This window comes from Coturnix japonica, chromosome 8, assembly GCF_001577835.2.
Source record: "Coturnix japonica isolate 7356 chromosome 8, Coturnix japonica 2.1, whole genome shotgun sequence".
NCBI lineage: Eukaryota > Metazoa > Chordata > Aves > Galliformes > Phasianidae > Coturnix > Coturnix japonica.
This window is the reverse complement of record NC_029523.1, coordinates 25,648,345-25,664,275: the sequence shown is the minus strand read 5'-3', so window position 1 is coordinate 25,664,275 and position 15,931 is coordinate 25,648,345. Positions and strand designations below refer to the sequence as shown.

The 15,931-nt window shown below is 54.8% G+C and overlaps 1 protein-coding gene across 3 annotated transcripts in view; it reads right to left on the bottom strand.

The window, feature by feature from the left end:
• The window catches only part of PDE4B (phosphodiesterase 4B), a 130,757-nt gene that overhangs the window by 15,494 nt on the left and 99,332 nt on the right, over positions 1–15,931 (bottom strand). For 2 of the 3 annotated variants that reach the window (XM_015870790.2, XM_015870791.2), the window contains one exon: positions 5,372–5,484. The exons of the other annotated variant lie outside the window; for it this stretch is intronic. In XM_015870790.2, coding sequence (XP_015726276.1) covers positions 5,372–5,484 — 113 coding nt within the window. The remainder of the gene's footprint in view (positions 1–5,371; positions 5,485–15,931) is intronic. 3 annotated transcript variants of the gene reach the window in all.

Below are 15,931 nucleotides of genomic sequence, written 5' to 3'. Positions count from 1 at the left end.
GCAGCTTCGTAAGAGCTGCACACAAAGCAGGGGAGCTCCCGGCTCCGTCAGCCACGCGGGCAGTGGTGGGTCAGCACTGTGTCCTGCAGGGCTGTGGGGTCTGCAGGGACCTCACAGCCATGGGGACAGCCTGCAGCAAGGGGACAATGAGTGCTTGCACCCCATCCCAGCACTGGGAGGGAAGGGCCCTTATCGCCGAATGACAGAGCAACGCAATTAAAACCGAGATTTCGTTAATTGTACGAAGCAGCAATTTCAATTTAATTTAAATTTGTGCCGGGCTCTGCAGTCATCACTTAGGCAAATCCAGCCGGGGTTTCACCTGAGCAGGAGAACAGGCTTTGGAAAATTCAAATCGCTTTGTGCCCCGAGTTGACTTTTCAGGGATGCTCGAAGCAACAGCTTCCGCCAGACCCAGACAGGAGCTCTGTGCCACCACGTGGGGCCTCACCCTGCAGCACGGCGTCCCTCCAAAGAGGGCTGCCCACATGAAGAGGAGCCTAACGCAAGCATCGGAACCGCACCGAACGCACTCGTTAATGGGAATGCATTCAAATGAGGACTCCTTCTCAAGGCAGAGATAGGCAAATGGCTTGCAGTGATTTTTATGCTGCACTTGCCCAGCTGTGCTCCGACAGCAGCGAGGTGAGGCACCCCTCATTTGTTTGCTTTAAACACGGAGTGAAGGCTTTCATCAGGGAAATCTCTGCCTCTGGGAGCTCTGACAGACGAGCTCTCAGACCAATGCATCTCCACAGTGTGTTTTGGCTTTGGTAACACAACTTCTTCCAATTAAGTTTCACTTAGAGGAGATATCCTGCTCTCCAGCAAAGCAGTGGTTCCACACCTGGGTGAAAAGCGAGGAGTTTGGGGTTGGGCTGCGACAAGAGCATAAAATCACACAATCTGAAAGGTTGGAAAAGACCTCTAGGATCACCGAGTCCATCCCCAACCCATCCCATCTGCCCACTGCCCACATCCCTACAGATGATGAACTGGATGACCCCAAGTGGTTTCTCCCAACCTCGCCCATTCTGCACCCCATTAAGTGGTCCGCAGCACCGGGGCTGGGATGTGGGCTGCTCTGGGATGAAATCCTACCTGTGCCCCTCGGCAGCCCACCCCACACCAAGCAATGCCCCTCTGGTACCTCCACTGTCCTCGCTTCGCTTCCCGAGGTCACCACTGCGAACTGTTAGTCACCTCCCGCCTGCCCTCACATCGTGATTCATGTTGAACCTGCCTTGAAGCTATTATTTATTTAAGCCCCACCCTGATGTGTTATAACGTAGAAGTCTGAGAATGCAAAACTTTAACAGCCAAATACAAGCAGAAAACGCTACAGGATGAGTTAGGAAGCCCTGGGCACTGCTGTGTCCTGACAGACAGTGGAACTTGGGAAGATGGACTGGAGCAAAATTCAGCTCTCCAATATACATGTTTATATTTTTGATATATACATATATTTTTGAGTCATTTTAACCAAGATATCTTGGAATGGACAGCCCTCAGAGCAAGACCAAAGCAGCAGATGGTCAAATAAGCCTATGCATGGCCCACTGTTGTGACATATTTCATAGGACCAGAGTGATTTATCGCAGAGGCTGGAGAGAAAGAGGGGAGGCTGAGGATGGGCAGTGGGAGCTAACCTGCAAGCCCAGGCATGGAAGCGATGGGAGCTGCTGTAGTGTGGGGCAGAGTCAGCTCCCCAGCCCCCAACACACCAAGCTCGGGGGGCTCACAGCACTGAGCAGGTTCCTCCTCTTCCTTCACCACATTCACTGCTCTCAGCTGCTCCCATTCATAACAACAGGCCCCACGTTCCACGCAAGAGACGGTGCCTGGTCCTCTTAGAGTCCTTCAGCACCAACAAACACCACCCAACAAAGGAAGGACGGAGTGGGCGCTGCAACCTCAGCTCCCACTGCAGCTAACATGGGACCACAGCACTGCAGAACGAGAGCCCTTGGGGCTGGCCATGCAGTGCCAGGACGGTGCCCGCTGTCCCAGCGGCTGCTGCCAGCCCTTGCACAGGCAGCGGTGTTTCCGCAACACGCGTCCCCAGGCGAGGGGAATACCGGCACGGAACCGCACGCGGGGCAGGGTGATTCATCCCAGCTTGTAAAAACAGGAGATGTGGAAGTCTCTTTGTCTCGCTGGCTGCTGCGCAAGCCGACAAACTCCTCTTTGTGAGACGCTCGGCTGCTTGAAAGGATATTAAACAAAGGAAGTTACAGCAGAGAGACCCGAAGACTAAACAGCTTGGCACCACTTCGGGGAAACATCACGTATGGAGGGGACGTGCTTTGGGGCTGAGACCCGCACGGAGCAGAGGCTGTGCCATACGGCACATACACTGCTGGCAGCGGCCCCAGGGGGCTCTGCTGGGGTTACAGCAGCTGCTTATCCACCACTGCCTCCAGCAGCAAAGAGTGGCCTTTGCTCTCCTGTGCCCTTTGAAACACAAGCAGAATGCAGCGGACTGTGTTTATCTTAGTGGCTTCTGGCTGACGTGAGACAGTGGGAGCATGCGGGGCCGTCCCGCTTTGTCCTGGCCCAGGGTCGGGTTGTTGCACGGGGCCTGCCCTGCCAGCCAGCACTGCTGGGCTGAAAGGAGAAGGGCAACTCGCTCAGCATTGTGCAGCTGTGCAGGGAAGGGTCCCCCTGAGAAACACAGAATGTCCCACCCTGGAAGAGACCCATAAGGGTCATCGAGTCCAACTGGAAACGGGTTCCCAAACAGTGAGAGCACGAGGAAGGCACCTGGTGACAACACCTCTGACTACTCAAAACCAGAACATTCCCACAGACTACAGAGCAGGCAGGGTGCCCATCTAGTCATTGCAAACAACTCCCAGGAAGCCAGGTGTGCCTTCGGGACAAGGCAGCTGCTCTTAGGTGCAGATCCATCCATGCCACATGTGCTGTAGGTATATGCTATACAATATCGAGGCCCCATAATGACCCAGGAGCTGCCAAGCAGCTGCAGCTGGGAAATTCTTCCCCTCGTCGTTATGCAGGGGTGGATGTGCTGGGCACTGAACCCCCTGATGGAAGTGGGGGGGGAGCAGACAGTGCAGCATCAGGGGTGGGTGCTGAGAGAGAATCCCCCTCTGTCAGGTTGGCTCCAGGTCCTTCTGGGGCTGCACTGCCTGAGCTGGGAGCTGAGCAGGGGGATGAACAGAGGAAATACATATATACATACATTACAGGAATAGGAATCTGCGTGCCGTGCTTCCACAGCAGCGCTGTGCCCCACATTGCTCTAAAGGCAGTTTTGTTTTGCTGCAGTGCTGTGCTGCTGGCAGCTGAGGATTGCCTGATGCCGAGAGGAAATTCCCTTCGTGTTGGCTGCGTTCCCCACAGCCCGGTGCTTTTCCAGGTAGTTTTTCTCTGATGAAGAAAGCTCGGTATGCCAACCACTGGGAAACAGGATGGCAGGCAGGGTGTGGGGCAGACCCACAGGGCAGCGGAGCTGCTGGGGACGCACACAGCCAACAGAGCTCCGGCTTTGCCCACTTCTGCCCAATCCCCACTCACAGCGCAGGGTCCCACCGTCATCCCTCTGCCCACGTGTGTCGGAGCAATGGGCTCGGTGGCTCCCGGCACCATTAGCCACACGCTTCCTCACTTGTCCCGCTATTAACTCACATCCTAAAGAAGCACACACGCCTTCCGAAAGCCATCAGCACTCAGCCGGGACGTGTCTTGCCCGGTGCTTCCCCCCCGGCAATCCCTTTTGGGTGCAGCGCTTCTGAGAATCGCTCTGCAAACACATCCACGGAGGTCCTCCCCCTCCGCCCGCTGTTGCTGCAACTCTGGGTTTTCTAAACTACGTCTGTCAGGAAGGAGACAGGAAATTCGAGTCACACTTGCAACAGCTGTGCCGTGCCTACTATCGCGCTCGGTGACGTCGGGGGCCGGCGTGGCTCGGGGCCAGGGCCCGTCGGCTCGGAGGTCAGCACATCGGTGGCTGTTTGTGCCGCGCTGCGCCGGCCGCACGCTGCGCCTCGTCGCTTTCTTCCTATCTCGGCTGTTTCTCTTTCCGTTCTTCTTTCATAGCGCCGAGCCCCAGCATCCTGTTTTCAAAACATTCGGGCTGTTTTGCTGCTCGCCGGCGACAAATGGAAATGCCTTCGGCCGTCATTTGGAGAAGAACCCAAATAGGGGTTTGTTCATCGTGTTCGCCCAAAGAGGTGACCCCGCGGTGCTCAGCTGAGAGTCCCCCAGCCGACCCACGGCTGTGCCCGTCGCCCACGGGGGGAGCCGAGCACGAGGGTTCCTTTTTGCAGACAACGGTCCTGGCTCCAACAAAAAGCAGGGGGGCATTTTGGGAACTTTATTATGAAAGAACAAAGTTTTGGGGATGGTTTTGCTGGGCCCACGTGGACAGATAATGACTTTTAATTACCCCAATCGCCAGCCAGAGCCTTTCGCCTTCATCAAGGCAGGGGTTTCACTCGGCAAAGATGAAATGTCTCCAAGAGAAGGGCACCGACACCCAGCCCTGGGACACAGCCTTGGGGCGCAGCTCACCCCTCGGCCCAGCCCCTCCCGCAGCCTCCAGCCCGGTTTCAGTCTCACCAACTCCCCCCAAAATCCCGTATTCCTCACTTGAAAGCCCCATCTATAAAACTCTTATTGCTCCCTTTGCCCCCGCACGTCGCAGCGATCGTGACCACAGGAGGAAGCTGAAGCAACACGGGATTCGTTTGCTCAACTTTTCCATAAAATCAGTTCATGATTCAGTGTATCTGCTTTCATTAATTCCCAATTAGGGGAAAAAAAAAACAACCAACAAGAGAACAACGGCGCGGCTGTGCGGTGCAGCTCCGGACCGCATCCAGCCACGGCCGCGGGCTGCCGGCGTGGGTGCAGCAGCGCAGCTGGAGCGATGCCGGCGGGGCCGTGTCCCGCTGCGGGGGCTGCACGGCTCCGGGAACCGGGGATCCCTTCGGGGCACCCTCCCGGAACGTCGCTGCAGCGCTGTGCCCCGCGGGGCCGGGGGTACGGCTCGGTGCGGGCGAGGGAGGCAGGGAACGTAAAGGCATCGCCAGAGGGGACTTCAGAAAGCCCCGCGCAGACCTCGCTCCGCGTTCCCCTTCCCCGGCGCCCCCCCCAGCCGTCTCCCTCCGCTCCCCGGCCCCGGACTCGAGCACCGCGCTGGGAGCGGAGCGCCCTTCTCGCTACCGGCCGAGGGACGGGATGGGGCAGCGAGCAGACACATCAGAACCAGCGTTAAACCCTTCAGGACAAACCGAGCCACGCGACCGCGCACGTCGGTAACGGCGTTACGGACACACAGCGACACCCGGGGCCATTCAGTCCCGCGGTGCGGACGGCTTCCAGGCAGCCCCGTCCCGCCGCTCACCTTGTTGGAGGCCATTTCGCTGACGGAGTGCCTGGTCTGCAGGGTCTCCAGCTGGTCCAGGCACCAGTCCAGCTCCTCCAGGGTCTCCATGGCCAGCTTCTGGTAGGGCTCCTCTGCGAACAGGCACACGGACATGTAGTCGGGCTGTCGCGGCGGCAGGCTCTCCATGCCGGGGCCGCCCGAGCCGCCCGCCGCGCTGCCGGAGGTTCCGCTCCGCTCCCTCATCATGCGGCTGCTGCGCTCCGCCAACCGCCCGCCCGCAAATCCCCGCCCGCCGCCACCGCCCGGCCCCGAGCCCCCGCCCCGCCCGCCCCGGCCCGCCCCGATCCGCGCCCCGCGGGGACAGCCCGGCTCTGTGCGCCCCGGGCACTGCCCGCCCCGCCGGCACCCGGCCTGCCCCGGCCTCGGCTGCTCCTGCCCCCCGCAGCCCCGTTCCCCGACATTGCTCCTCGCTGCGTCTTCTCCCCAGCTCTGCTCCCTGCTGTCACTTTCTCCCCAACTTCACGTGGTTCAGATCCCCGACTTCTCCTGATCCCAGCACCCACGGGCATCTTGTCCTGCCACCCAACCCCAGCTCATCCTACTTCCCAACTTCATCTGCTCCTGATGCCCAGCCCTGCTCCCTACCATCCAATTCTGCTCCCCGACTTCATCTGCTCCTGCATCCCAACCCTAAAATCCCTGACTATCATCTTCACCAGCCCTGTTCTCTGGTGGTCAGCCTTCCATGCTCCCTAGCAGGCTGTGTATCCAACCCTACTAGTCTTGCTCCCCAATCCCACCAGTCCTGCTCCCCAACACTACCAGCCTTGCCTCCAATCATACCTGCTCCACTTCCTAATGCTACCAGCCCTGCTCCCCCAACTCCACGAGCCCCGCTCTCCAACCCCACCAGCTTTGCCCCCCAACCCTTCCAAGCTCTGCTCCCGAACCCCACTGGCCCTGGCTGCTCTGTGTCAGTCCCCAGCCCCACCACCCAGCCCCTGCCCACAGCCCCACCGAGCTCTGATGACCCTGCCAGAGGGACAACGTGCTCCCGAGAGGCTCTTGCTGTCCAAGTTAAGGTTTACATAAGCGGATACGGTGAATCATAAAAACTCCCGATGAATGTAACTGCTTCTCATAACACCGACGACATACGCTTACCCCATAAATCTGTCCAAGTTAATGAGTTCAGCATTTCTGATGGCACAGGCTGAGCAGGTAACAGTGACATCAGAGGGCAGGACTGCTACTATATACACTCAGGATAAGCTAATACAGCACACATGCTGTGTGTGCAGCTGCCCCATGGCTGTGCAGCCCCCGGCCCCACACAGGGTGCTCCCACGGGCTCCCTGCACAGCCCCACAAGCTGCTCTCTGCCTTCACCAGGGGAGCACTCCTCATCCTCACCCAGAGCCTCAGAGTAGCTGAACCCCTGAGTAAGAGCTGCACAGGAACCCCACGTTCAGTGTTTGAAGTTACAAAGCAGAACACGCATGCTGCCAAACAGAACCTCATGAAAGAGCTATCAGGGAGCGCTTGGCACAGCTAAAGAAAAGAAACAGTGAGTCTGAACCTCTGTGTCATCAATAGGGTGGGTGGTTTTTTTTCCTATGCTCACAGAGCTCCAAACATGGCAAGTGATCCCTCTCCCAACGCATACTTTTGCTCTACAAAAAAGCAGGTAGACACAGCCAAAACACACAGAACTTGAGCATATTCCCCTTTCTAACTGCCCGCTGCTCCCTCTATCAACCACTTTATCATGTAAATTAGTTGAGCTGGAAGGGCTCGAATCCCTTCCAATAGAACATGTCTGCACTGATAAAAGTAACAGAGACTAAATCACTCTTTCAGGAGTAGGAAAAAAAACCCGCCTCATAAGCAAACTAAGCAGGGGCTGCCCATATGGTTAAATAATGGGCTGCAATGTGTTACTGCAGCGCGGTCTTCACGATGACTTCAAAGCACTCGGAGCCACGGCCAGCGCTGGGAGGGGGCAGGAGGAGGGGAGCACAGTGGGGGTCTGCAGCCGTGCCAGGGATCGGGGCTGCAGGGAAGTCCTGCTGAGTCCTGTGTGAAGGGCCCTGCTCTCAGTGTTCAGAACTCAGCTGAACAGAACCAGCTCTTTGGGCACATTATCACCCCCTGGTCCTGTGCCCAGGGACAGATGTCTCCATCACTGCAGGGCCACAGCCCCAGCACAGCACCACCGCCATCCCTGGGCTCCTCAGTTCTCCCCAGGTTTGGGGTTGTGACTCATCTAACTTATGAGTTATATATAATAACTCATATTCTATGATATGAGAATCATATCATAGAATGGCCTGGGCTGAAAAGGACCACAATGCTCATCCAGTTCCAACCCCCTGCTATGTGCAGGGTCGCCAACCAGCAGACCAGGATGCTCAGAGCCACATCCAGCCTGGCTTCGAATGCCTGCAGAGATGAAGAGGTATTCCATTCATTTTCCTAAGTCAATGAGGTTTCTGAAACAAGGTTCTGACCATATGTCCCTCCTTGGTGTCTATCCCTGTCCCACTGTGCCCAGAGCCCAGGTCAGCACCACCATGACTATGTACAGAGCAGTGGGGACAGTGCTGGCCATGACTGCAGGGGTAAGGCTGGAGCACCCCCCAGCCATCAGCACTGCTGGAGTCTCCTGGGCACCTCAGGTACAGGCAAGATGGCCTGTAGACATTTCACCTTTGTTTTAATGGGTATTTCTCTCAGTTTTCCCAGGCAGGAGGTACCGAGGGGAGTCCCAGCCCTGCTGCATGCTGGCGGTGCTGGGGCCAGGCAGCAGGGCAGCAGGACAGCACAGCTCCAGGCCTCCACAGGCATTAAAATACAAAAACTTGTATGTTAACACACTTTGACGCAATTGATTGACTGTTGCATCCATTCTGCAACAACCGCCCTTCTGGTATTATTCACCATCTCTTTTGTTTCCATCTCAGACTTTCTTCCTCCTGCTGCAGCCTCACTTGCTGACCTACATAGAGAATGTAAGACCTACAAGAGGCTCCATCAAAAAATACTTTCCACATGGAAAAAATGCCAAGGTAACCTTTTGCAGTGGAGGTGAGAAAGGCAGCCACTGCCCCTCGCAGCTGTCCTAAGCCTATGGGGTAGCCTGCTCTATATGCAAAGCCAGCCGTTCCCTGTGCCAGCCAGACACCTTCTGGCTTCCTTCCTTCCAAACTCTAACAATACACACCGTAAGTATCACCTGGAGCTTAGGAGAGGATCTTCACACAGCCCACTTTTAATTACATCACATCATATTCATTATCCATTGCTGTCAGTGCCGTCATTGTTACAGGAGATAAGAAATGCTGATGAGATGGCAGATCCTCTGGTTAATCGTCTGAATGACAGATCATTATTTGGGAGCAGGGCAGACAATGCTCGTGTTTACTGAAGGCTTCATATATGCTGCTCAGCCTTCGACTGCTCACGAATAAGAGCTCACACCTGAGCAGGCAGCAAGCTGGGATATCAGCATGCACACAAAGCATCTGCTTGGAAAACAGTGTAAGTGCTCTCTGTGGGATCCTCAAGTGAGTCTGAGCCACAAAAGCCAAACCAGCTGAACTCCCCTGCACTGAGGCTGAGCCCACCAGGTGTCCTGGTGCAGGTCAGGGAGAAGAGGAAAGGGGACAAGGGGCATCCCTGGAAGTGTTCAAGGTCAGATTGGATGGGGCCCTGGGCAGCCTGGCCTCCATTAGATATGGAGGTTGGTGGCCCTGCATGTGGCATGGTGGTTGCAGTTTCATGATCCTTGAGGTCCCTTCCAACCCAAGCAACTCTATGATTCTATGACGGGGGAAAAGGGAAAGGGATAGAGAAAGGAAAAAGGGCAAGGGAAAAAGGAAGAAATGGAAAGGGAAAGAGAAAGGGAACAGGGAAAAAGGGGAAGAGAAAGGAAAAGGGTGGAAGGGGAAGGGAAGAAAAAGAAGAATGAAGAAGAAAAAGAAAGAAGAAAAATAAAGGGAAAGGAAACGAGAAAAGAGAAAAGGAGAGCGTGGTGTCCTGGGGTTGAACAAGGCACAGGGGTGGTCATGGCTCACACAAGCCAACCAGGCGCAGCTCACTGGCAGTGCTCCTCCGGTCCCCTTCCAGCACTACATGCCCACGGCACGTCGGGGAAGCCAGGTTCGTTAGGTGCCCCCAGCCAACTCCTGGCAGCGCCGAGCATCACCGCAGCCGCGGGCAGAGCGCGTGCTCAGCAGAACAGGTTCACCAGCAGCAACACGCAGAGACCTGCAGGAGCAGGGCTGAGCACGGGCTGCCAGCCACCCGCCCTGCCCTCCCTAATGCCTCTGCGGTTGTTTACAGATCGTGCGGACATGTTTACATATTTATCCTCAACAATGCCGAGCGAATAACTGACACTACATAATTTATTTGTTTAATGGATCCTGTTAGCGCGCTCAGGGCTGCCCATGAGCGGGGAGCCATTTCCTTGAATTAAGCCATTGTTCTAACAGATCCTGCAAACAGATTGGAGAAAATTGTTTCGGAGATGGGTTTGAAAATTCACAGGAAACAAAATAAAAGGAGCAGAGCACAGCTGCAGTGATTCCTTTAACGTTGGAGGTGGACGTGCTGGAGCCTCCTAGCACCGACCTACAAGCTGATAAAGCCCATATTCCTACAGGATATGGGACCTCATGTGCCTTTCCACATTTGAGGTGCCAACCAAGGGCCAGATTTATAAGTTTTCCTCAAGCACAAACCTAGGAAAAAGCCTAAAAGGAGAGCAGCAGATGCGCCACAGCAAGAACGAGCCAGCACCAGCAATGCACACACGCCATCGCACTGCTGGGCCTGTGACATTGCTCGGGAGCAGGTCTGCAGTCACCGAGTTATCTAAAATCATGGGAACGGCGGACTATCTCCATTCACTATCCCCCCTCCGACATTTCAGCATGTGCAATGAAACTAATTATATCTCCTGCAGAGATAAGTGCAGATGTGCAAGAGCGGCACAAAGCCCCAGCACCTGTGGAACAGGTGGAGCCAGTCCTCTTGGGCAAGTCGCGAACAAATGGACGCGCCTGCCATCCTCCCCCTCCGCAGCAGAGCGTATTTTGGGACGGCGGCTCTGCCCGTAGCCCCAGCTGTCCCCTCTCACGTTTCTCAGCCCCCGGCAGTGCTGGTGGGGGAGCGGAAGCAGCGCATCCCTGGGGAGCGCCGACAGCAGGACGCCGTGCCGTCACCCAGCGCATGGCTGGAGGTGGGGTGAAGGCCTGTAGGCAGAGGGGATGCGCTCAGCTGGCAAAGCCCGGCCTGGGGATGCTGGGGAGATGGCACCGAGGACACCCGGCTGTGAGCAGAGCAGGGCCAGCCTCCAAGCACAGGCAGCTGAAACAAAGGAGGCTGTATTCAGAGATGATGGGGGAAGATAGGGAGAAAAAACAACCTCACCAAAGTGAAAGCTTTCTACTGCTAATTGTGAAAAAATGGCAGGAAATGAGCGAGATGCCGCTGCCAGGAGTGATGCTGTGGGGCTGCACTTGTCAGAAGGTTTGAGATGTGCTCCAACCTCCGGCACAACGAGGACGAGGCTCTGGTGGGCACTTCCAGCTTTTGCCTTTTCAAAGCAACAGAAATAAACTCTTACGTGACGCAGCTGAGGAGTCAGGCATTGCACTCCATTTCAGAGCCATTATAAAAGGCTCTAATTAAAGACAGGTCCTTCCTGGGACACATGACGGAGATACCCAGAAGAGCTGCTTGGGGAACTCAGCCACAGAGCAGCAGCTGCAGAAGGGTTGAGGATACCCACACTCAGCCCAGGGCTGCGGGCAGCAGAGATGTCCTACAGGAGGACGCAGGAATGTGGAAATCGGCTCAGAAGGGAGAATCATGAAGGCTGGATAAACCCTCTTACATCCACCAGGTCCAACCCCCATCCCCATCATACCCATTGACCACGTCCCTCAGTGACAAAACAACCACATCCCCATGGCCGACCAAAGACACAGCTCATCTCACAGCAGAGCGGTGCCTTCCAGTGATGGGAGGAATGCCCACGGGTCTGCAGTCACCCACTGCCATAGTAGCAGCGATGTTTCTGAGTCAACAGGCAATGTGACTGCCGGCCGGCCACCGAGCCAGCTGCAGTGTAACCTGAGCAACACTGATAAGCAGTAATATTAGCCTGGAGAAATGTCACTGGGGTGGGGGGTTCATCAGAACTATCTTTAGCCAGCTAAAAGTTAATCACCTAAGCTCCCTGCACAGTCAGTGGAAAGTGACTGGGACCTCCACAGGGTGATCCTGGTCTATTCTCGGCACGCCGCCTGCGTCGGGCTGAATCACCCTCTGGGGGGGCCTGCTCCCCATCAGCTGCAGGAGGCACCTTGCCATCACAGAACCACAGGTCACCTGCTCCTGCACCCTTCAGAGCATGACTGTTCCAGCGCTGGTTTGCAGCTCATCTCCAGAACCGCTTAGCTACTGCTTGAGCACTTCTCCAAATAGTTGCAGGACACCGTAAGCCATCCCCCTCTCCCTGCCATCAACTGCCAGCTGGCCCTGGGGATTTCATCAGCCCCTCAGGCTGGCGGCCCCCAACCCTGACCCCTCCAGCAGGCCCCACAATGCCCCAGCATCCAAACAGGAATGCTGGAGGAAGCGGTGCCCAAGACCCTCCACAGCCCCACATCCACCACCACAGGAGGTCACAGAACCACAGAACCATTTGGGTTTGAAAAGCCCTCCAAGATCCCCAATCTCACCCCCAGCCCACCCTCCATGCCCACTGCCCACGTCCCTCAGTGCCACAAACCACGGTTCTGAGCACCCCCAGGGATGGTGTTCCCCCCTGGGCAGCTGTGCAGTGCTGAGTGCACTCCGGGAAAAGAAATTTCTCCTATTATCCAGAGGTTGTGGCTTTCAAAAACAATTTGTCCCTACAAATCTGTGCATACCATTCCTGATTCACTCGTCCTTACGCACTTGTAAATGGACACCAGTGGACAGCCTCAGTGACCAAGGACAGCTTGACTGCTCCATGGCTCCCCAGATTCCTGCTGCATTCTTCAGGAATGAGCCCTTTTCCCATCATCACCACGTCCTTCCTTTTGCTCTCTGCCTCTCTCTTTTTGCACCTTGGTCCACTAGGAAGTTCCTTGCCTCACCACGTTGGCTTCTGCTGTGTTTCCTGATCTTCCTGCATGACAGGACAGCTCGCTCCTGAGCTCATAATACATTGTCTTCAAAACGAGTCTGTCATTTTTAGCTGGCCAAAGCTAGGCTAAGTTAATCTCATGGCAATGACAGCACCTTAAGACCGATCAGTAACTGGAAGCAGCAAACAAACGTGTTTTGTTAGCCAGGGCAGGCTGGTGAGCCTCGTTGCTGGGTGGTGCATCCACTCTGAGCCTTGACTGAACTGCGAGTCCTGCCCACCCCAGGCCCTGCCATGAGGCAGAAATGAAATACTTCAAGGTAAGTCCCAGCACGAGGCTGGCCTGGAGCAAGAGCTGAGTGCCCATGCAGCCGGTTAGGCCAGAACTGGATGGACCTGCAGTGCTCTGATCGTACCCACCAGCACTGGGTGGGTCACCAGCCAGGTGTGAGAACTGGGTCATTGGGACCCATAGAGAGCAACAGCTCACTGAACAGACCACTGACAGCGAACAGGAGCTGGGTAATTGATCACTTATTAACCTAGAGCAGGGCAATCACTGTTCATTACTTCGGGAGCTGGAGAAGTCACTCAGGTGTCAGAGCCCACACTCTACTTGCTTGGGCAGCAGGGTACTGCAAGTCCCAAGAGCACTTCTACTTCTAGAAGAGGCAACCAAGGCACCCATATGGGACAAACCCAGCAGTTCCATGCCAAGCTGAGCACCATGAGCACCACGAGCACTATGAGCACCATGAGCACCAGGAGCACCAGGAGTTCCAGTCTTGGAGCACTGCCTTGCCAAGATGCGGATTTACCAAATGTCGCTCAGCAATTAGGACCAAAGGCTGTTGCTGCAGAGAGCAGAATGTGTTTTATCATGAATCTTCATGCCTAATACTAGGAAAATAATGCCAACATCTCTCCAGCTGAAACAGAGCTTTGGAAAGTACTTGGAACGGACCAGCTAACAGAAAGTCACGGTCCTGAGTTAAACTCAGGAAGTGCTCTCACATTTACTTTGTGAGTTAACAAGGTTCGGATACAGAAAGCTCCAGAACAGCTGTCTACACCTCAGCTTTAAATACGCTGCAGTATAAAGATGGAAGATCGAGATTCCCAGAGGAAAGTCAACACTGCGCCCTTTGCATGACAATGAGGAGTAAAAATGAGGTGCAAACACTAAGAAAACCTTAAGGGAGATGAATGGAAGTCTTCAAGAAGCCCGTTTCTGATCCAAAGATAAGCCTAAACATTTAATCTGAAATGCTAACGAGGGAGGAAAGCTGAAGAAGATCTGAAGCAGGATTACGATCTATTTCAGCTCAAGGCAGTTTCTGCAGCATCCTTTCCCCCTCCTACCAGGAACAATGAGCCGTGGCCGCTACAAATCAGTGGGATAAGTGACAGTGCTTTTACAGTGCCACATGGAAGTAACAAAATGCAGGAAGCATCCCGTCAGATGTCACTTAGCAGTGATATCACGGGGGAATTTGGGAATGGGATTTGCCTGCATAGCAGGAATTCCTCAGCCCAGGGACAGAGGGGAAGCAGAAACAGCGAGAAGGCAGGATCTAATCTTGGCCTCTTGAATGAACAGGAGAGAATGCTCAGCTCCAACCTCACCTCAGGGAGCAACCACACGGTTTGGCATCTTGTCGTTGTACTGAGCGGGCCCGATTCCTTGTGGACCAGCCTTAACCACAAAAATAGGACAGCAGAGGGTACCTCCCCTCCATAGAGTCACAAAGCACAAAAGACTTCCAATATACGTACAGGAGGGAGCTGGAGGAGGAATGCTGAAAATGGGTTTTCTGTTGATGTTTTGTAAGGAAATAAATACATACCTTGAATGAATCTCTGAAGACAGATCATGGTTACCAAAGCCATTACAAATGTGAAGGCCCATCCCTCCTCTAAGTGCCACGGTCCATCAAGGGCCACGGTGGCATATGAAAGTCAGCCTATATCAGTGGAACGGCCCCAAGAACTGCAGATGGTATAGATGGGCTGCAGAAAGAAGCATCCAACCCGGACCCAGAACTGAGGAAGAGGATCTAAACCCAATTCCAGCCTCGTGTGCACCACAGGTGACCCAGGTTGTGTTGTTGTCTGTCTGGCTAAACAAGGGAAGGCTGGAGCACAGTGAGATGAACGCTTGATGGTGTGACTACAAGTGTGCTCTTCCTGAGCACATGGCGTGCATGTGAGTACACAAGTGTGAGAAACACACAGAAAATTAAGGATGTGATTATGAAATTACCCAGCTGCCCACTTGGGACTTAGCAGCACCGTGTGGAGCATTATCTCATTTGGCGCATGTGGGCTGGCGCAGAGAGGGCTGCTAAGCTCACACGTGCAGGGAAACCAACTTGGATCCTGGAAGCAACACTGCTAACAAGGTGCTCCACCTAAACTAATTAGCCCTGCCTTTCAACAGGCTTAATTAGGTGGGGCACCATCCTGTGCTGTTGTGGCTAGACGGCTTCCGGTGCTGGAGCCGGCTCTTGGTGGTGAGCCTGGCACTGCTGTGCTGCGGTGCCACGTGCCACGTGCTGACCGTGTGCACTGGGGGGCTCCTGGCCGTGCCCCTGGCAGCAAGCAGGTGGTGGGGGTCCCTCAGCAAACCGAGTGCCTGCAGCCCTGCTGATGCTCTGACACTCCTTGGGAAACCATGAGCGGAGCTTCACAACGGAGCCTAGCAAGGAAGGGACTGCCCGGGCAGGAGAGCACTGCAACAACTTTCATTCATCAAAGGGAAAAAAGGCTACAAAAGATGTTGTTTTCATCACCCAGCCAGAGCCATGAAAACAGCTTTTGAAGCACGTTAACCTGGAGATAATAAATCCAATGTTCTGCATATTCTGTGAGTGAAAGCCATGTGAGCACAGTGAAACAAACGCTGGGTAGGAAATGGAAGAGGAACCTTGGGGTGATGCCTGGAAGTGCCTCATCCACCCAAAGGGCTCCTCTCTGCCACGGGCACCCGAGAGAGGTAGAATTAATTAATAAACCTTAGCTCTTTAAGAGGAAAATTGTTCAGAGTGTTTAAAACAAGGGTCAGAATAAAGCCAGCAAAGTGACCGCAGCGCTGCAGAACTCGTGGCCCTTATTTAGCCTCTCCAAACCAAGGGATGTGACCGTCACCTTACTGAAAGACATGGATGTGGCCGCTGTGCATTGAGCAGAGCCACTCAGGCATGCAGTGCGTTGCAAAAAATGACCTGTTCTGACATATTAGGGGCTGAAGTGATACTCTGAGTAAGCCCTATCAGCCCATCTGCACTGGTACTCAGCAGCACCGTGGGATTGCTCAGTGCAGACTGTGGGCTGCTCACAGAGCAGAACCTGCAGAAATTACTCGACCAATCTGGAAGCAGACGCAATTTAAGATGTTACTTAACCCATGATCCTCCAGCTCCTGAAAATGAGGA